The sequence below is a fragment of the Polistes dominula genome, unplaced genomic scaffold, assembly GCF_049000335.1.
Source record: "Polistes dominula isolate Pdom_NZ unplaced genomic scaffold, Pdom_raw_medaka contig_21, whole genome shotgun sequence".
Lineage (NCBI taxonomy): Eukaryota > Metazoa > Arthropoda > Insecta > Hymenoptera > Vespidae > Polistes > Polistes dominula.
In genome coordinates, this window is record NW_028301061.1 from 1143673 (window position 1) to 1165996 (window position 22324).

Below are 22324 nucleotides of genomic sequence, written 5' to 3' on the forward strand. Positions count from 1 at the left end.
CTCGACTTACTGCTAGGATCTAAAGTCGACGCGGCATGTGAAAAATGATCGAGACTAAATTGCTTGCGCTTACATGATAAATATACTCCTACCAAGGTTACATATTGCTTCAGGATCCCTAAAACATAGAAGACTATCCCTTTAAATTCAAAACTTTGCCCTCACTGTCCCCAGTTTCTCTTTTTCTTTCTCAGTTTTTTTTTTTTTTTTTTTTTTTTTTTTGAGGGGATATAATTTTTACTACCATGTTCATTGGAAGATTATCATCAACTTTTCTATAATAAAAATGTGAAAATTATGGTCACGATCCTTTTAACCAGATGAAGATCTTCTTTCCATTCGAATCCTTTCACTTTCTTTCACAAAAAAAAAAAAAACCAAAAAAAAGGAAGAAACACTTTCCGACTACTGAAACTGATGCTGCACGCAACCGTAACGATCGTTATAAGCGTGTCAAATCCTAAGGGACACGATTATGCGATGATGGGGTGCCAGGTAGATCTGAGAGAAGATAGAAAAAAAAAAAGGAAGATGGTCAATTTCTTGGCACGAGTCTCTCTTCACACTTTTCAATTTTGTCTCAAGTTTCAACTTCACATATATATATATATATTTTTTTTTTATTAAATATATAATTAATTAATTTTTGTTTCAATATTTCCAATGATTTATTTGATGATCATCGTTTGATTTTCTTTTTTTTTTTTTAATTCACTTGCAACATTCGAATTTTTCTCACATCGACAAATATTTGTATGCTCATCTAAAGATAACAAATCAATGATTTATAATTGAAAAGATAACATTGTTGATAGAAAAATACCTGTTTTTTCTATTTTTCTATAAGAAGAATAGGGTGCTAAGGGTACCGTTAGAACACCTGATATTATTTTACAAAATATGGGGTGGGGGGGTTAAAAGAAAAATCTTGGTTTTGATCTAACAGGTAAAACACTAAAAGAGACGTTAGATTGGTATAATATATTACTGGACTGTCTTTACCGTTACTTTGCCCTACAACGAGCATCCGTCCATTCGTCCGTCCGTTCGTCCGTCCGTCCGTCCGTCCATCCATTCGTTCGCTCGTCCATCCGTCTGCAAAGATCAAGATCGAACCGTAGATTTAGGAAGAATCTTCTTCTTTCTTTGTAAGCTTGCAACTGGAGTAACACATTATCTTTTGTCTCTTTTCTTATATCTTCCTCAGTATCCTCTTTCTCAATGATTTCTTACACACGTGGGTCGGTTCGTTGGTTGGTTGGTTGGTTGGTTGGTTTGTTCTTCTACCAGATGGGAAACTGTCGATGGTAGATAATAAACTCGTCAAAGATCGTTGACAAGAAACTAACTTGTCTTGCAAGTGTATATATATCGTATTTCTTTTTTTTTTTCAAAGTTTTAAATAAAAAAAAAAACCTACGTAAAACATGTAACAAAGAATGATAAAACTTTGATATTCTTGGATATTAGAAAAATTTGTTGTTTCGGGGAGGGGTTGAAAGGGGGAGGGATTGTATTCATCGAGAAACGTAAGATTTTAATGTATTGAACTCGCGAGAATGGTGGGCACGAAGCGAATTGTGGTTTTGTGGTTGAACGCTTCGATGATCAACCTAACGACGGAATTGTAATTTCGAGTTACATACCGAAGAGCATCAGGAGGAGGAAGAAGAGGTGGGGGTGGTGGTAGTGGAAAGGGTTGCATTATGCGTGCATTTCGCGCAACACCCAACCCAATAACAACCAACCCCTTTCCATTTGTAATGTGCAGTAGTCATTCGCAGAATATCATCCTATAAATTAGATTTCGTATATTAAACAAAACACTACGACACAAATTACAAACACACACACACACGTACATTCACAAATATGTGTGTATGGAGGTGAAATTTTGGTTGGTTTTTTTCTTATTAGAATTCATTCTTGGCACCTTTGAGAGTACTTTTCGTTACTGTTTCATGTTTCTTTTTTTTTTGGGCTTCTTTTTTCTTTTCTTTCTTTAAAGTAAGCTATAATCATCGTAAAAGACGCATTGCCGACACAAACGCATTATCACATTCTTCGACACGCTCGATATTTTACGTGTTCAACGAATTTTATAACCTCACTGTTAACTCGTCGCCATCTTTTTTTCTCTCCTTTTATAGCTAACCTCCATCTTTCTTTTTTTCTTTCACTTGTTTCACGTTCTTTTGTTTTTCCTTTTGTTTGTTTCTTTCTTTCTTTTTCTTTCGATATAAAATTGACGTGAAAAATTGCGACGATATTTTATCATCTCGAAATTTTTAAATTGTTTTATTATTTAATTATTTTCCCACATTCAACTTAGTTTTGAATCGATGCGAGAGAATTTATTATCATAAATGGAAACCAAAATAATGTGAAAGAAGGTAAGAGAATAAAAAAAAAAAACAATCAATTGAAATTTAAGTTAAGGTTATGTTAGAACATAAGCGTCGCGTAGTAAATTTTCAAAATACTCGACCAAATCGATATTACGAGATCTTAAATACGAACTTCTCTTGGCCAGTTTCCAACCCTCCAAATCGTAGCTTGAGTTAGCTTTAAAGGAAAGATAAAAAAAAGAAGAAGAAGAAGAAGAAAAGGTACAACGGTGTGGTAGTCTTCTTCCGACATTGGGTTAGTTACGACGACGTTTCTGATATCCCTCGCAAAAATAATAATTTAACAATTATCTCACTGTCATCTACGTACCTCTCTCTCTCTCTCTCTCTCTCTATCTCTCTCTCTCTCACTCTTATATTTGGGTTTAAACTCGTTCCGTTATTTTCAACGAAAGAAAGATCGTTTCTCTGACCGAGCCCACGCCAAGCAGCCAGCTCGTTGAGTTGCCTACAACCAAAGCTAGTACGATAAACGTAATAATTTAAAAAGAACCACACCACGTAGGGTGGTCTAAATAAGGGTGGTAGTAGGGTGTTAGAGAGGGTTCACCATTTTTACTATCTGTGTACGTTTACTGTGCTAATTATTACCAAGATATACCAACACCACCATTCACCATTTCCGTTTACCATTTTTCATACTTCTCTTGTACTTTTCATTTTATTTTCTATAACCGACGAAAGGAACCACCGTTGCATCGATAAACTACCCTTACACATTTATGATTGATTTCTTTGTTAATTAACTTCTGTACATTTATGTGCAATATTTTATTCTTATATTTCAATTGATTTCAATTAATTGGTCAACTATTATTAAACACGTTGAATTCTTAGGGAAATTTTTGTCAGGCCACAGACGTTACTTTGTATTGAAAAAATAGTTGAGTGTCAGTCATCGATGGCTGACGTGGCGCTCAACATGTTAAACTACGAAACTAGTTAAACAAATGTTAACTTTAATTAGACAATTGGGATTAAAGTTAATAAAAAAAGAAGACTCTGATAATTCGAAAGTAAAAAAGAAGAATATTTGGTTATTGATAGAATGAGTGAAGGTGTATAAATGTTAGAATTTAATAGAAGTAAAAGTAAGGAATAAGATAATAAGAAAAGGATGTTGTGTTTGGATCGGTTTGGCCGGCACGATTAGAAGAGAGTACGAAGAAAACAATCGCAGCCGGGTGCACACGGGCTGCAGCAAGTTGCTAGTAGTACTTAGCATGCGTCCCCCGATACGAAGGATTCCTTATTGTATCGTTGCACGTGAGCGTAATACACAAATATGGAGTTGGCTGCGGGCTCGTTCCTACTACTCGAGAAGTCCCGGTGATAACTCCGTCCTCATAATCATACATATAGATGTTGTTAGTTTCCCCTTTTCGTTAGAGAACACAACTGAACCCGTCTACCTTATTTTACAAATTTTAACTAACTATACATGTATGCTTTTAACTATAACAAATACTAAAAAAAAAAAAACAATACCACTATCAAACATAATTGTGCAATTTTTATTTCAATACAAGTATCCTTGCATTATTACATTTGTTTGGTTTTCATAAAAAGATCATAGAGTATGAGAATAGTAAAAAACAGGTATACACGAATATACTTAACCATATATCATATAACTATAGTAAAACGGGTTATTAATCTACTATCTTGTGGTGTTAATCTTGTAAGGACTCATACACATACACACACACACTAAGTGTGTTACATTATTAATGACCCTCATTAAGAATTGCACATATAATTTATAATATAATAACTAACAATTTGAACGAGTTAATCTTAAAATCAATAAAAAAAGTGAACCTTATAACTAGTTTAACTCTAACATGAGTTAATACATTACATAAGAAACAAGTTTGGTAAGTAATCTCAAGACTATCAATTGGTTTGGACCAATTACTTAGGTTGGGCTAACGTTAATCGTTCTATTCCTTGGATCGGATATGTTATCGTTATTATGAATATAATGATCAGTATCTAACCCTTTCCATGGCAATGTATCAGCGCGGACATAAACGTCGGGCATCGGGGTAAAGAAGTGCCCATAAAATCCGGGCCCCGCGGACGCGATAAGAGTTATCTCCATTCTCTAATTGAAAGTTAATTGGTCCAGGATAACACGGAATTGTAGGAAAAGGCAAAGCTTCGGTCTCGCGACCCCAGCCTAGAGCGGCAATTTAGGAGCACTCTACCTACAATAATGAGACCCTATCTTACGGACTACCGAGAGACACCCTCTCTCTCTCTCTCTGTTCTTCTTCTTCTTCTTCTATTCTCTCACTCTCTTTCTCTTTGTGGATACACGTATTACCTACCGCGTTACGTGCACGTGAGAACCCGTCCCACGTGCTCGTAATAAACCGATCCTCTTCTTCCTCCACGTAATCGAGAATTTCCGGCAAACACGTACACGAACTGCGATGTATCAGGAAAGAGAGTGTATGTGAGTCTGAGAGAGAGAGAGATAGAGATTGCGATCGAGACTTCGGAACAAGTGGCTAACTTGGCTGGTGCACGTGTCTCCTAAATAGCAACGTGTTAAACCCACTCCCCCCACTCCACAGTTTCTCTCTACTCTTCTTCAGATACCGATCATCTTTTCTCTCTTTCTATCTTTCTATTCTCTATCGATTATCCCTTTACGAATCGATGGGCATAGAGGGTGGGGTTGGTACATGCACATGCAAATTTTCCCTTTAGAGATCGTTAACTCAGAAAATCTATGAGCTTTTATGTCACTGTGATATATATCATTTCTTTGGGATGGGTTTAGAGGGTTTCTTTTTGGAATAGGTGAGATAGAAAACAATTGGATGGAAGAAACATAAAAAGAATGGGAACCAAGGGTGGTTAGAAAATTTTGGAAAGATTTTATCAATCTGTCCGAACAAGTGTTTCGTTTCGATAAACGGGCCTCTGTTGTCCATCTTTCTGGTTTTTTTTTTTTTTTAGAGGAGGAGGAGGAGGAGGTTGCATTGGGTCTTCTGATGTTCATACAAAACTTTGATCATCTTATTATCCTTAGAAAAATTGTAAATAATGGAGAGTTGTGGAGGTCAGGAGGGATACATTAGTGACGGGTTTCGAGTTAGATGAAACTACACGGAATGCAGAAGATAGTTCGTGAAAATGGAGGTGGAGAATGAGAAGGAGATGGAGGAGGGGCTTCCTACCAAAGAAAAGAAGAAGAAAAAAGCGTATGCGGCTCCTGTAATTTTTCAAATTGCATCTCAGTCATTCACCCTCTTTCCCATGGTGGAAGAACCTTGGGTCTGAAAAACGGAAACGTTGTCTCACCCCCGTACCCTTCGATCTTCCCAAAGCCTCCCCTTTTCCGTCTTGCTCAAACCCCCGCTTGAAACTACACTAAGGGTTGCTCTGGCTACTAACGAGAAACGAAGTTATTTGAGGGCTACATAGAAAGGAGTCGAACAATCATAATAATCAAGTGCGATTCGCGTTTATTGTCAGCGATTATTACTGGGACACCCCTATCCCCTACCCCTTCTACCTTTGCCCAACAATTCTACTGTATTTTCATAAAAGTTAGATATCCAGATAGAAAAGGGTACTTATAAATAATAACAACTGTCCGATCAATTGGAAATACGTTCACCAGGGGTGAGTTTTGATATCTTTTTATAAATACTTGATCATCCATCAATTCAATTGTCACTTGGTCAACTATCTATGCTAAACCTAAAGAAAAAAAAAAACTATATCAACCTAACCCTGCTGTCTTTTTTTTTCTTTTTGCTCTCTACTGTTTTTTTCTTACCCCCAGGAAAGATATTGGATCCTGCATTGACGATCGTTAACGCGTCTCTCCTACGTAATTGCGTTTCTTTTTCAATTATGGGTTCTCTAACGTGGAAGAAAAAAAATGATGGTAGTGTTGGTGGTGGTGGTGGTGGTGGTGGCGGTGGGGAGGGGGTTAGAAGAAGGGAACAAAAAAACAAGAGTATCGTGACTCGTACAGTTGGATATATTGTGAATTCTTTTTACGTGAGGGTATTTTTTGTTCAGGTTTGTTGTTATTGTTGTTGTTGTTGTTTAAAAAGAAAAAAGAGAGAGAGAGAACATTTTGAGAGGGGAACAAAAGAGAAATTGTCGTAACGCTTACACTTACACGAGTAAAGTGGTCGTACGCGAATGGAACAACACCCTTCGTCGTTACTTAATTATTCTTTGGGAGCCTCGTTCGTCTCCGAAGAAGCCGATTGGCTTAACCTCGTTTCGACGACGAACGTAGACGACGTAGACGACGTAGACGACTACAAAGGGGTGCGGTACCGTGTTCTATCGTTCAAACGACTATTTGTCTGGACTACTACTATCTAACATAGTTCATCTTACTATTCTCTCATTTACTTTTCTATTTATCTTGATTACGTTAAGGTTATCTTCAATTTTAGGTTATGTTTCTATCAATCTTGTATTACATTAAAGTTCGTCAACTGTTTGAGAACAACAAAATTAATATTCATCTATATGATTGTAAAAACAACCTAACACATTAATTTAATCATTAAATGTTGTCTAAATAAATAAATAAATAAAATAAATGTATGCTCGACAATAAGTATCAAAGTAGAACACACACACACACACAAACACTTACTAGGCACGTGGATTCGAACTTTCTTCGAAATCAAAATGAAAGAGTGAACAAAGAAAAAAAAAAGATAGAATCTTTCTATAGGAGTTAAAAAAAAAAAAAAAAAAAAAAAACAAGTAGATTATTTGTACCTTAGGTACTAACAGAAAATTCTATCCAATTGAAATTCCAAGTCGCACCTTGGTCGTTCACCCATGATCCGTGGACGTCGTAAGCGTTCGTCGAAGACTTACGATCAAGCTTCACGATTAAATATACTACCTAACTTATTATTTCTTATGTTTTTTTTTTTTTTTTTAATTTTTTTTTTTTAGGTCTAGCAGTTGTAGTAGTAGCTAGCAGTTTACATAATCTCTGATGAAATTTATACTTAATTATACAAAATTCGATTTATAATAACATCCAAGTAAAAGAAGTTAATTTTCGTTCTAAAAAAAAAAAAAAATCAACCTCTCATGGTGAAAGCGAGCATTCTTACCTATATATATATATGTACAAATTCAGTACGCACGTATATATGTGTATATGTATAGTTGTGTATGTGAAGAGACAGACGTAGCAAGATAGGAATATTAAGACGGTACAATCGAGGCCATTTCGAGGTCGAAATCTGTGCCGATAGGCTGAATCCCGCAGTTGATTAGACTCTATTTACCAGACTGGAGTTTAGTTGCTTCTCTAACCCACCCTACTTCGGTCTATTTCATCCCCTTTTGCGGCAAATGAAGCGGCATGGAACGTCCACGAACGACCTTTTTTTTCCGATATACCAAGAAACGAAGACCTTCCGATTAATTCATCGGCTTTTTTTTTTGGGGTCAATTTCTTATTTCATTTTTCTTTACCCCCTCCCCTTCCCCCAGAAGAAATGAAAATAAAAATAAAGAAAAATTATTATGGACGTTGGAATGTTGTGTTTCCATGTGAGATGGTTGTATCAAAGTGAAGTCAGACCAGGAGGGGGTGGGTTTGATCGCATGAACGCTTTTCAGTAACGTAAGTTGAGGTCCGAGTGACGAGAGCAGACGACGACGACTAGCTTTAGAGAGAAAGTAGGGATTGGGGAAAGAAATAACAGGGTTCGACCCTATCGTCGGAGCAATCAAATCCCCCTTCAAGAACACACTGGCATTCAGTGAACTTTAAAATCAAATAATGCCTATTAAAATAACAATACACCCTGCCGGTGTGCAGGTTAAACATTGTCTCGCCTAGACTTAAAGCTTGTCTCCTTTCTAGTTGGTTGTACTCTTTCTCTTTCTCTTACATTAGCATAGAGGATCGGATTACGACAATTAGGTTATGTATCACTACTACTGCTACATACACCACCTAGAATGTACCTAATATTAGTTAGAGTACCCCCAACACGTACCCTTTAATATCTTAATCAAAGCTTCCTCTAATAGAATTTTACTATCTCATAAGGATTGTTTGCTTCACAGGACACCACCAACCACCACCTAACCAACCTTTACTCAACCAAACATACGTTGGATTTTCTAAATGATACATTTGTTTAAGCAATCATATAAGAATCATCATTTTCTATTAATCTTTTCACTTCATGTTCGATATCAAAGTTTATTTTAATCTGACCTACATTCGTTGACAAAAGAAAGAGAGGGACCTGGGGTGGTAGAGGGAATTGCAATCAATCGATACGATCAGCTGTTTCCTTGTGCTTAATAGTCATTGAAAATCCTCCAGGACGAGGCCAGGAGGCAGATAAAGCAACACTGCCCTGGCAAGTTCCCTACTTCTCCCAAGGGAACATTTTGGGACGGTCGACCTCTTATAAATATTGGAGACGACGACTATGTAAGTCGAAAGACTAGGAGTAACTTGGGAAGTATCGTGTGCCAATTTGCAGATACGTTTCTCAGATCTCTTTTCTAGCTATCTAATTGCTTTCCCTACCCCTACCCCGTCTTAGATCGCATCGTTTTCGCTGAGAGTTACAAAGTGTCGACGATTGGTCGAGCAATAGTTGTTGCAATTATTTTACGACCATACAAGTCCGCGTGTTTTGCATTTAAAGAAAGAGTTTATCTAATCATCGGGAACCCATTAAACACTAGAAATCACAAGAGTATTGTGAAATAAATGTTGTTGTTGTTGGAAAGTTTTATTCAACAATGAAAATCACTGTATTATATTCTATTAGAATTAATTTCTTGTTCAGTGATCAGAATTCTTTGATTAGATGGGAAGATGATAAAACTGGACACGCGAAATGAGATAAATAATTAGGATAGGAATCTAATATCGAATCAATAAGCTGATAAAAAGAACCAAATGGAATATCAGATGGGAATCGTGTTCGGGTTGAGGTTCGAGGTTCTAATAGAAGTAAGTAAGAATGGAGGTGAGGCTAGTCGTTGTTGAAGTGGTTGTCAACCACCGTGGCGCCAACGATCTAACGGCCGGTGCTGACAACCGGATGCGAGAAGAGAGACCGATACTCGCCTCGTGAGCTCCCTCGTCCTCGGCCATTAGCATGCAGCCCGCGGACGTACATATTTTGGGGAGTCCTCGCGAAGAATACCAATATTCCCGCTTTGACATTCCAATAAAACGCGGCCGTTTTGTTTATGAGCTTGTACGTAGTTGGCGAGTGAGTGGTGTGTGCGCGCTAGCGTTCGACTATCTTTACGCGTATGTAAGTGTGTTTCAATGTGTGTGAGTGTGTGTGTGCGCAATAGAAAGAGACGGTGGAGACAGTGTCTACCTCGGGACGCACGTACGCTTTCTCTCTCTTTCTCTCATACATACTCTTCCTCCCCCACTTTCCCTACGAGGTGGTTACATCAAAACGCATGAATGGTATTGGAGATTGAAATGGGAACGAGTAGAAAGGGGTTAGAGGGGGGCTGGTCTAGCCGCACCTACACGCGCGTTTCACGACGCTAAGATTAACTCGAAAGATGGCTGGTAGGATTCGATGATTCTATCAACAATGACGCCTGACAACTTCATAATCTTACTCTCTAAGGTATGCTATGTACTACGAGATGCATGCAGAATAGTTGAGAATGTGGTAGAAGTAAAGTAGCTAGCTAGGCTACACACTGTGTAAGAGAAGGATAGATACATACCTCTATCGCGGGAAAAATAAGGACTCTGGACGAAGTAAGGAAAGTGAAAGAATCCAGTAGAAGAAAGCTGAATGCACGTGGACTGTCTTTGGGGTTCGGCAAGGTGGGAGTTTAGATGAGGAAGACAGGTACGTTGGTCCATCGGAGGATCTTCGTGGGCGTCCAGCGAAAAGGATATTAACCAGCCAGGGAACGTCAATAGGTTGAATGGGCGGAGCATTTGAGAGGCTACCGAAGAAGCTCGGAGTAGTTCGCGAGAGAGGGAAAAGTTCCTCTTCGATGAGTCGTGTTCGTTCAGTATTGGGCGGTCCTATGTTGAGTAGCGTATCTCGCGATAGGCGTGGTCACTGGGAGTGGTGTTGGCTTCTACGAACCGCCCACTAGAACCCGATTCACCTACTCCCACTCTTTTTCTTGCTCTCTCTCTCTCTCTCTCTCTCTCTCTCTCTCTCTCTCTCTCTCTCTCGTCTTCCGGGAGCATCGCGTGCGCGAGCGTGGGTGAAAACCGTCTCGTCCTCCTTCCTTCTCGACGTCTCGTCAACGAGACGGTACAGTCCCGTCTGGTCTACCGTCCGGTCACGAGCCGTCGCGTTACTGCACCCCCACCATTCGACCCCTATCTCTGTCTTCCTTACCCTTTTACTTTGTACCTTTCTCTTTCTCTCTCTCACTCCCTGAAGGGGAGCACCGATTCGGGGACTTTGTCCGGCCGCGCGCGCGTCGCGCATCGCGCGCGATTCGAGTACTCTCGGCGCTTCGTGACGCAGCCCTTCGAACGTGTCGAGTTCGCTACTAGCTACTCCGTTCATTCTTCGTGACCCTTCTTCCTTTTGGTCCGTTATCCTTTTCGTCACTTCTTCTCCTTCCTCTTCTTCTTATTCTTATTCTTACGACCGAGTCCTCGCTCGTTTTAGCGAGCATGGGACTCCGTGATCGCGAGGGTAACCGACCCTAAAAAGGGCACGTCGATGATGACGACGACCATAAGAATACGATCGGTTTCGTGGACAAATAATAAGTGACCGTATAGATAAATAATACGTTTGGTACTTTAACTTGATAAAGGTGGACAGTGAATGAATTTTTGGATCGATCAGTGTGTTCCCATTGGATTGTCAATTGTGTGTTTGCTGAATCGTCGCGTGAAAGAATAGAAGAAAGTGGAAGGTGATACGGAGAAGAGATGTTGCCCTATCAGGTGGCCATGGATTATGGAAGCTTTCAACGGCAAAGTCCGGTTGGGGTCGGTGTCGGGGTCGGTGGACCCCATCAGGGGGCTGCCGGGGCGCTCAACATCAACCCCGCGTTCACGCACTCCTGGTTCGTACCGGCGGACCTCTGTGTCCCGTACAAACAGAGTCAGGGTCCTCTCCTCGAGCCAGGGCATGTTGTTTCTCTTATACTTATTTCTCTAATATCTACGCTTAGTGCTTATTATTATTAGAATCATGCGTTTATTTTATCGGACAGTCACTTCTAAGTGACGTGTTTAATCAATTATTACAAGGAACGCTCGGATAATAGAATTCTAGAAAGTACTGTGACCTACGATTGTTTAGTTCTAAGCGTAAAGTGATTCATATCATTCTTAGATACCAAAAAGAGAGAGAGAGAGAGAAAGAGAGAGAGAGAGACGAATGCGAGCTTTCCTCGTATAACGTTAAGGATTAATTAGCTAACGATGACAATTGATTATCATCTTGATATCGATCACAATGAAAATTAGAATCAATAGGCCAACTATTAAGTACCACTTTAAAAGTTAAGCTATTAAGAATATAGAAGTATGACAATGATAATATCTTATAGGGATTAAACTATCAGAATAAATCGTGCAAACGTAATCCAGTAAAGAATGCAGGGATTGTTGAGAATTACTCAGGTACTAGTCCTTACTCTAGCAAACCTTTTTTTCGTCCTCTATTCGAGATCGACAATTTTAGCGGCCCCTACGAAATCAGGCGAGAGAACGTGATAGTACGTCGGGGGTATCCTGAAGTCCCACGAGAGCTCTGTCACAGTGAGTGGATAATGGGAATGGTGATGGGTAGCGGTGTAGGGCTGCTGCTACCGATGGTAAAGTCACCAGTGGTAGTGGTAGTGGTGGTGATGGTGGTGGTGAAACTATGGTGGTCGTCGTCGTGCCGGTGATGGTGACGGTGACGGCACTGGATATAAGACTTTGAGGGTGGTAAACCGATGGTGCAGATGAGTACGTCACGCCACGGCAGTAAACTCGATGCGATCGGAAGAACGCTGATGCTGACGGGGCAACCCGGGGAGCCGTCAACGATGGGCTACCTTTACCTCCTTCTTTTTCCTCCTATTTTCTGTTAACTAGCTTATATCCTTCGGACTCTACTACCGTTAGGGTGTTTCCTCAATTTTCTTTTACACACTTTGATATATTACCTAGAATCCTTTTGTCATGTAATAAGTATTGATAAAAGTATCTCGTAAAAAATAAATATAAAATTATTTTAAGATGACCTATGTTTCAAGTTTAGGATCATAAAAATGAATAGTGTCCAATAAACAACACCCAAACTATTTGAAAATTAATTCGATGAATAATACAATAGTCGGTTCAATTGTTAAGCTATTCAATCCAATAGTAAAATAATTCAATAAAATAGATTATTGTTCGATTATGTTAACGATAATGGATAGAATAAGGAAGGTAGTCATTGAATGATAGAATGGCGAGTCCGAAGATCAGTGACCGCAGTTAGCTGTACGAGTGAAGCCATTGGTAGAAGGTGTCGCCGTGGTAGTTGGTGCGTTGCCTGGCTCACGTTCCCGGAAGTTAAGACATGAGAATGTCCGGATACGAGACGTGCACGTGAGACCCTTGGAAGACCTCTCCTCTGCTTTCTTCCCAACAACTTCGAGCACATAGCATTGATCCTTCTCTTCCCCCTCTTCCACCTACCTTTAATATCGTATTGTACAATAGACTTTTTCTCATGGTAGGTAATCATTTTCAAAGAAAGAATTTCTATACAAAATTTAATGTGACACCTAAAAAAAAAAAAAAACATGAGACTCTCTCTCTTTCTTTTCTTTAAGAAGTAGAAGAAGAAGTAAAAGATCAAACGGTTGAAAAAGAAGGCCAAGAAAATCTAGGGGAAAGATTTTTACCCAAATTGAAATAGCAGGTATCTCATTTGCCTTATTAGGTTAAAAGTTGTACCTCGGTGGAATTAAGCTCATCTGATTTCCAAGCCTTAGGTAGCTACCTTCTGTTGGAAAACTTTATTCCTTATTAAAGTCCTAAGAATAAGAAGAAGAAGAAGTAATATTGCAACATTTGCAACTAATAGAAATCAATGAAATCCTATCTAACAAATGTCTACATTATTTATTTGTTTGTTGAACAGATTGACCTTTTTTTCATTTGTCATTAAATGCAAAAGAGGTATCTTTCGAAAGAAAATTGCGACTCGTCGTTCGTTTCGTTTTGAAGGAGTTAGTGCGTTTACCAAAAGTTCTCAGGCTCGACCTCCGCTCGGACACATCGAGAAACTCATCACGTAGACTTTAAACCCTCCCTTATCTGCGCATCATCAAGAAGCAACTTCCCTTCCACTCTATCCCTATCTCTTTCTTTTTTTCTTTTTATTTCTCTCTTTCGATCTTTCTTTCATCTTTTTACCTCCCTTCCTCCTCCTCCTCCTCCTCCTCCTCCTCTGTCCAGAAACAGCCATACGTCTTTTTCCTTCCTCTATTCCTCAGTTGCAGTCTTGGTAATATCCTAAGCATATACCTTCTATACCTGGATGATTTTTATCAGCGGATGTTGTAGATTCTCTTGAATAGTCCAAAATAAAAAATAAAAATAAAAAATAGTTAAGTTCATTCAGATTCTACTACGTTTTCTAAGAAAATAATATCTTAGTCTTGGAAATCTTGTTATAAATCGTTGAAGAATGAAAACAGGAAACTCACCACCACCACCACCACCATCAGTGTGTTCTAAATGCTCATTTTTTTATGTGTTTAACGTTGACATATAGAATATGAGGGGAGAGGGTTAAAAAGAAAAAGAAAAAAGGAAGCATTTATTTTTATATTAGCTGTTCGATTCAAGTAATAAATTATGTAGGAGATTTGCAAGCGGACTTATGCAATCGTACGATGTAACGGGCAGAAGGCTACGTTTTCTCTTTGATAGAGAGACTTCTTAAGCCTCGACACGATCGTCAACCGTTGTGTCATGAATCAAACCGTAGGCCATACTTTGGTCCATTTGAAGGAAGAAACGTATCATGAATTATTCATAAAGCGGAATGAAAGCTGAATTTGAAATATAGGTGCGGACAGTTCGATATGTCGGGTTTATCAAAATATATATATAGATATAGATATATATATATATGTGATCGTTATGATGAACGTTGTTGTCGTTTCCTAACAAATGTGTGTCCAAAATAACGGAAAAATGATTAATATTTTTCTACACGTGTGAACAAAATCAAACCCAAAATCATGACAAACATTAACTTCTATTCAAAACATGTTGTGGTCATATTGAAGAAGGGTGGATTGGTAAAGTTCCTATGTCAAGAAAACACCTAAAACTTGTTAATATTGTTTATCACAAATGGTTGTTTATTCAAGTTACTTTTTAGGGGGTTGGGTTAGTAATAATGATAAGGGTGATTGGTACATTTTCTCTGTCAATATATATATATATAGTAACTCTCGTTATCGAGCGGTCAGCGGAAATGACGTTACCTTTTGTCAAAGTGCTACAAAAGCTTAGGCATCTGATAGCCGAAAGGGCCGCCGCGAAAGAAAATTATGTCGAAACTGGAGCCCGTAACATTAGGAGCATTGTATTGTAGCGCGAGGCTACGACTCTCGAGGGAATATCAGGGGTGGGAATGGGGAAGTGTAGAGAAGTGAAGAGAAGGTATGGCAAGGTTTGGTCCTTCTCCAACTCACGTTTCTGCCTCCTCCATATCGACTAACACAGAAAGTCGTCCACACGGAGGCACGGACGGAATGGGACATGCCCTCAGGTGGTGCTCCAGAGCGGCAAATGAATTGTTTAATTGAATTAGTCGACGAGCCGGTGCCACGATGCGCATTATAATTTCCGCGAGCTTCGATGTTCCTCTTTTCTAAACCTCTTCTTCCTTACCTTTATAGTTCTCAGACGGCTTTCACAAAAGTACAAGTGGGACGATGCAAAACCAATCGAAAGTGGAAGAAGTACGAAATGGGGAAGGGGGAAAACAGGGAATAAGAGATCAAAGTAAAAAAAAAAAACATAGAAATGTAAAAATGAAAAACCACATGGAAAGAGAACCTCCCCATCACCTCTAATCTCGTATCGTTTCATTGAGAATTATTAATGACAGCCACTTGACACTCTTGCATCGTATAACAGTAGATGTCGTTTCCTTGACCCATCGTATCTCTTAGCAAGAGTCCTAAGTAGATGTTGGAACACGTTTGCGAGAAGGGTAGAGTACTAAAAAAAAAAAAAAAAGAAAAAAAAATAAAGAACGGTTGTAAGAAGGGTGAGAAAGAAAAAGAAGGAGGGTCCAAAGAGGAATAAAGAAAACGTAGAAACGTAGAGAGAGAGAGAGAGAGAGAGAGAGAATGATCGGTTCCGCGAGAGACTTCTATCTCTTCTTTACCCCGAGGGACTCCCGGTAGGGCCTTGTGCTCGACTGCCGCCCAATTTCAACCAATTTGGCCGAAAGTTGGGCGTAATTTTATTTTCACACGTCTGCAGCCACCACCAACCAACCAACCAACTCGTAGAAGATAGTGTGTGCGAAGGGCTCGCTCGTGCGAACGATGCTCTTCTATCTATCTATCTATCTCTTTTTCTCATACACCATCAACATCAACACAGCAACAGAAGTAACAGGAATAGAAACAGCAGCTACGAAACAGAACAGCAGCAACGGTTCCTTTCTGCCTATACTCGTATCGTACCTCTGGGGAGATGGACCTAACTCGTGAAGGATCGTAAGAAAACGAAGGGACGAAAGTACGAACGAATGAAAGAAAGAAAGAACAGTCTTTCTACTCTTATGTCCACCACCCGAAAATCCACCCTCTACCCCCAATCCTTTTATCTTTGCACAATCAGCAATGAAAAGGTGGTTCGTGTAATCGGTCTTTGATCCGTCTACCGTTTCCAATGATCGTTATTCTGATAAAATTTGATAAATAAAACAGTAGCACTAGTTGAGGAACAAAAAGTTAAAGGAAAAGTATCGAAAATGTTGATTTTTGGTAAAGTGTGACTTGTGTTTTACAACAAATTTAGATATAAATCGGTTAAGATCGGCAGGTAGAGTTAAGGTTACTTTAAGAAAAGGGACTAACTGTCTGTCATTATCCCTTTGGGGAAAAAGATTCTTGTCCTACTACTACTTCTTTAAACTCGAGGGATTTGGAGTGCGTTTATAAAATCCAAAAACAAAACTACATCGGAACCAATGGCTCGCGCCGAAGGAACAAACTTACCCCTAGGTCTAAAGGACTCTTCCACTTTTTACGACCTTTGACTCCCGCGACAAAGATGAAAATAATGGGTTACCACAGCTTGGCGGTATTTGCACGTTCCCCTTCCTTTTCTTTCTGTATTAGGGGGTAAGAGTAAAAAGAGAGAGAGAGAGAGAGAGAGAGAGAGAGAGAAAAGGATTGTCATTTTACAGTCGTTAAGCGCAATAGCGGTCTAATAAAATGCCCATCTCGTTTTCAACCCTTCTTAAGTTGAAACGGCACATTTAATTGCAACGCTTTAGTTTTTCTCGGATTAGTCTTTTACTGAGTAAACGTACCGTGAACTTAAGAAATTATCTAAGTTTAAGTAAGTCATTGAGTAGTAGTACTTGTTTTCTGTGAATAATATGAATAAATGTTTTAATGACAGAACAATTGTGATAGGATATAGGATTGCATTATAGTGTCCACGTAGAGATCGTTCATTGGCCAGTTAAAACGTAAAATCGGTATCAAGGGGCCGTCTAGAGGGGCGTGGTTACGTTACGGTGGTATTCACTCGGCCACATTCACTGGCTTGTCAGCAAACACGGGCTTGATAGCGCTTGAATAATGTATGCTGCTTAAGCGGTAGCCGCTTTACAACGTATTGCCAGATCACCGTCACATCCCTGGAAGTGTACAACAGCCACGCCTCTTCTTATTCGTTACCCATTTCCTCCAATAATTTTCATCATCATGGTTAACATGAAACGTCAACAAAATATGACTTATAATATCCCTTATTAGATTGTCCAATTTATTCAGAAAATATCTCATTGATTTATTGGACAATTTAATACACCATAGAAATGATTAGTATAATAAGATGTTAAGTAACCAACTGTATGAATATTTTCATCAGATTCTTTGATGAAAATTCTCTGGCAAAACAATTATTAACGCGATAGAGATTTTAAACAAAATCCCTTTAGCAAACAATCTTTTTTAGGTTTAATGCAGGGAAATAAATGATGATAAAAGTGTAGAAATGTTCAAAGATTTGTTAGACAGTTGAATTAAGAATATATCATTCTGATTACAGTATTCTGGAGTTGCGTAAAGAGAAAAGCCGTGATGCAGCAAGATCGAGACGGGGTAAGGAAAACTTTGAGTTCTACGAGCTAGCAAAGATGTTACCTTTGCCGGCGGCCATTACCTCGCAATTGGACAAAGCCTCAATTATAAGGCTTACCATCTCTTACCTCAAACTCCGAGATTTCTCGGGTCATGGTGATCCCCCATGGAGTCGTGATGGACCACCACCTAACAAAACTGTTAAAGGTATGACTCTATTACCTAAAAGTTATCACAATGTTCATTTAAACATAAATATAGAAAGAGAGAGAGAGAGGAAGTGACAGACAGATTCAGTATGTTCATAAGTTTATCATTGTTCTTGACGTATACTTTATAATCGATTAGGTTTATTATATCTGTCGTTGATATATTTTTTGATGGATCAGTCTTCGATCCTAGAATAGGTCGAACGACCTAAAAGTTAACGGGGGTCTCTAGTAGTAACCAGAGAGATACACTGATGGAATTACGAAAATTTCTCTTATGGGAACTTGACTTGGAAAAGAAGTCAACCGCGTCATAATTTTGTTATAGACGATAGTTTCTCTCTCTCTCTCTCTCTCTCTCACTCTTTCTTTTTTCGTAGCACGTCTTTGTAGTAGACACGTGTCTCGCGTCTGCCACACTTTGACAGTCGAGGGATCGTTCTGGGAAGCGTTCGATTAACTCGATTTCTGTGTCACAAGCTAGAATCAACGTTCTGAATATTTTTTTTTCTTTTCTTTTCTTTTTCATTTTATTATTATTATTATTATTTCTTTTATTTCCTTTCAAGTTATCTCGGAGAAAATATCTTTCACTATTTTCGTTGATTAATCAAAAAATAAAGATTAAAAAGACAGAGTTTTTTTTGTTGGCTCGTGTATTATTTGAACGGTGTGCAATTTTATCTGAACTGAAGTAACGTAGCTGCTTCTAACATGGGGAGTGGAAGGGGTTTTGGGGCGGGGGGGGGGGGAGGGGGTTAGTTCCATTTTCGTTAAATGAACCACGAAAATGAAGAAAGGCGAAGACCGATGTTATCGTTCGATTATCGCCGGACAATTCTCTATTACTATGTATCTACGAATCTTATTTTCTAACGGGTCCTCTCTTACTCTCTGTGTCTACCTAACTCTCACTCTTTTCTTATAAAGGATATCTCGATACAGCATCTATTACTATAGCTAACTTTCTGCCAGCTCTGTTAACTTTTACTTGGTTTAGTTGGACTTGGCTTGCTTATGGCATTGGTTGTTCCTTTTTTCGTACGGTTCAACGACAATTCACGCAAGATTACCCTTTTATTTTGGACAACACAAATTTAGGGGAAACTTTATATTATCAATCATTTTAGATTTAAAGTTTTTTTTTTGATAATATCATCCCCATTATTTATTGGAATAAGTTTATCACTGATTGTATTATTAAATATCAAATTAAATGAAACTAATCAAAAACCATCAATAACTCTAATAAATAATTTCTATGATAAAATCTCTGTTATATTACAAAATTCCCCCCCAAAAAAAAGAAAATAGTCAAGAAAATAAAAAGAAAGTAAAGAGAAAATTCTGGAGTATCAGAGAGAGAGAGAGAGAGAGATAGAAAGATCGATCGAAGGGGTACTTTAAGAGGGTAGGTCGAGTTAATATTTGTGGTCGATGTTGGAGGTGGCAAATGCGGTGGCAAAAGGAGAAGAAAAAGAAGAAGAAGAGATAGAGAGGGATAGAATAAGTTGAAGGGATGAAAGTGAAGTGAAGAGAAGAGAACAGAAGAGTGGGGGAGGGGGGTGGGATTGGAAAGACGAAGTTGTAGAGTATGTAACGTCGTACCTAGTACGTATAAAGGCTTAGGTAGTGCGTACCCACTACCCACATGGAAATCTAATCACAGCATCCCCTATGCCTGGGCTCCTCGCGTTACCAGCCGCCAATGTAACTAAACTAACGAAATTGAGTTAGGCGCCATCCGGGCATCGCTGCCACAACTTCTCGTCAAACTAAATCCAGTTCGCGGCCTTACTCTCTATATATTTCTATCTCACTCACTCACTCACTCACTATGACACACACTTGTACAATTTTACCGTGTACAACATCCTCCCTTCGCGAGTTTTCACCCTACCTAGGGATGTCAGTGGCAGAGCGTTGAAAAAAGACCTCTCGACTTAACGAAGCAAAATGCGTTAAAGATTTCTAGACACGTCTGCCGATTTAGTTTTATGCTTCTTCGTTTTTTTTTTTTTCTTCTGTTTCTTCCTCATCTTTCTCCGAACCTTTTGTTCTACGACCCTTTTGTTACTTGTGTCTTTTAACATTCATTTCAAGGTAAGAAAAAAAAAAATTGTTTAGTTTCGTGACGTTGAACTTTTTCGTGACTGTCTCCTGTTCAATGTGGTAATTAAGTCTTCCATTTGCAATGGTGTACATTTGTAATGGGATTGAAGTATACTTGGGGTTGGAAAGATTATTGAAAATGAATTAATATTGACATTGTGATTGGAACTTATGTATTTTAAAGTTGATTTAATCGACCATTTTGTTACGTTTGTTTTACTTGGGTTGTGATTGTAACAGATATGGGAGGGTGCAAATGCTGATTCTTTGATTCTCAATTCACCCATTACGAACATACACACATGTAACACATACAAATGAATATTTTTATCATCTGTGCAAACATGATGAAAGAATTCTAATGAAATTATTTGATAATATACTTAAACAATCGTTAGGAATTGAAATGAATTTTGTAATTGGTTTGCATCGAGTGTTAAATGGTAGAATGACGAATGAAGAGGACAGACAAATGATCGTTTAGCACGTACGACCTTATGTGAGTCTGGCCGATTCCCTCTAGAAATAGAGGATCACTACCGGGAAATGTAACAAATTTGGCCATTTTTCATTAAATCCTGCTCCCTGGAGCCCGAACAAAAGAGGGTACGGCGTTACGTTATGTTCTTCTCGGTTACTATCGTCCCACCACCTACCCCATTCCCATGTTCCTTCTACCTTTCCTTTCTATGGTGATCCTCTGAATTTCCTAAACTTCTCTCACACCCCGTACGAAATCTTTTCTTTTTTTTTTTTTCTTTTTATGCGTTATTACGACATTTAGGACAATAAAAATGTCTAATAACAAAATTGTTCTTCTATCGATTTGATTTTCTTTCTACGAATTGGGGGGGGGGAGGTTTAATTCAAAATTCTATTGTAATTCTTTAATATTTCATTCATTCAATTGGAATATATTGTGTTTTGTATTTATCTAAGGAATGTACGAGATAAAATATCTTTTAATATACTGAAAAAAGATCTCAGAAGGTAGGAGAGATAGGAAACAAAATTGTGTTAGAAGAAAATAGAAAAGTCCCTCTCTTGGTCCTTTTAGATATTTTTCTATACTTTCTTCAAATAAATATCGTCGAGTTACGAGGCGAGAAAAGTATACGGAACGTGTATGAGATATTTATCAAAATATTGTGATAACGTAGAATGGGGCAGGGGTGTGGGGACAAACCGGGCCGAAAGATTTATGGAGGGGTCAGCTGTCCGACCGAGAACACGTAGATTCCGGTATAACCAGCGTTAACTTTCGAAATTAGTAAGTGATAAATGTGAGTTAAACCAAAGTAAACCCCCTCCCCCTCCCCCCACCTCCTCCTACCCCTCACCCTCCACATTGTTGCTTTCTTTCTTTTTTTTTTTTTTTTTTTGACTTGTTGTATAAAATATATTAGCATATTATTAATATAAATCATTTCTATTTTTATTCCGTAAACGTTACAAAATGTCTACCTGGGGTCATTTTTCTTTTCAACGCTAGGTACGATAAGAACTAACAAATTGTTCAATTGTAATTAGAATAAAAATTTGTCACGTGATGACACAGATATATATATATATTTTTTTGAAAATATAACGAGAAGAACAATGTTGAAATTCAGTTGGATTATCTTAGAGACACCACTAAGCAAGCCAGGCAGGCATGCATGCATGCTAGCAGACAGTCCATGTATGCCAGAGAAATATTGGAATTAACTTGTTGACGGAAAAGCCCGAAGTAAGGTTAGGTCAGTCCGACGGGCAAGCCAAACCAACCGAAACCAAGCCTCATCCCGATGGACTTAGCAGATTAAGCGTTTCGCGCACGAGTTTGATCGAGTCTTCTAAGTCTTTCATTAAGGGAAACCAGGGAGGGTAGGATTATTATTACCGTAAGAAGGAGCTCGTCTTGTTTGTTAAACGAGGGGAGACGAAGAAAGGCGAAAAAGGGGTCGTCGTTGGTCGGTTGGTGTCGGCATGGTTAAACCGGATGGATGGGGTGGAGATTGTGACTCACACCAACCCAAATAAACTCAAGATACCTTTCAACGCTATGGTCAATCGATCTACAAAAATTTATTCAATACTGTTTTAACATTAATCTTTGATCAAGCCAATACCTAAGTCTATGTATTTTTTATTTGTTCAATATCAACTGAAATCTCATATACTTCCTGTCCAATATTACTGTCAACTAACAGGGAATACAGTTTGTGATATTTTGTTTAGGTATTGAACAGTCCACACAGTTCTTATATACTTCGTGTTCAATGTTACTGAATTTGG

At 38.6% G+C, this 22324-nt stretch overlaps 1 protein-coding gene across 11 annotated transcripts in view; it reads left to right on the top strand.

The window, feature by feature from the left end:
• The window catches only part of LOC107069288 (protein trachealess), an 84416-nt gene that overhangs the window by 54063 nt on the left and 8029 nt on the right, over positions 1–22324 (top strand). For 9 of the 11 annotated variants that reach the window (XM_015326469.2, XM_015326468.2, XM_015326471.2 and 6 more), the window contains one exon: positions 17695–17933. In XM_015326469.2, coding sequence (XP_015181955.1) covers positions 17695–17933 — 239 coding nt within the window. Of the gene's footprint in view, positions 1–10548; positions 11526–17694; positions 17934–22324 lie in introns of those variants that run through there. The other 2 variants (XM_015326476.2, XM_015326475.2) reach the window with 2 other exon arrangements.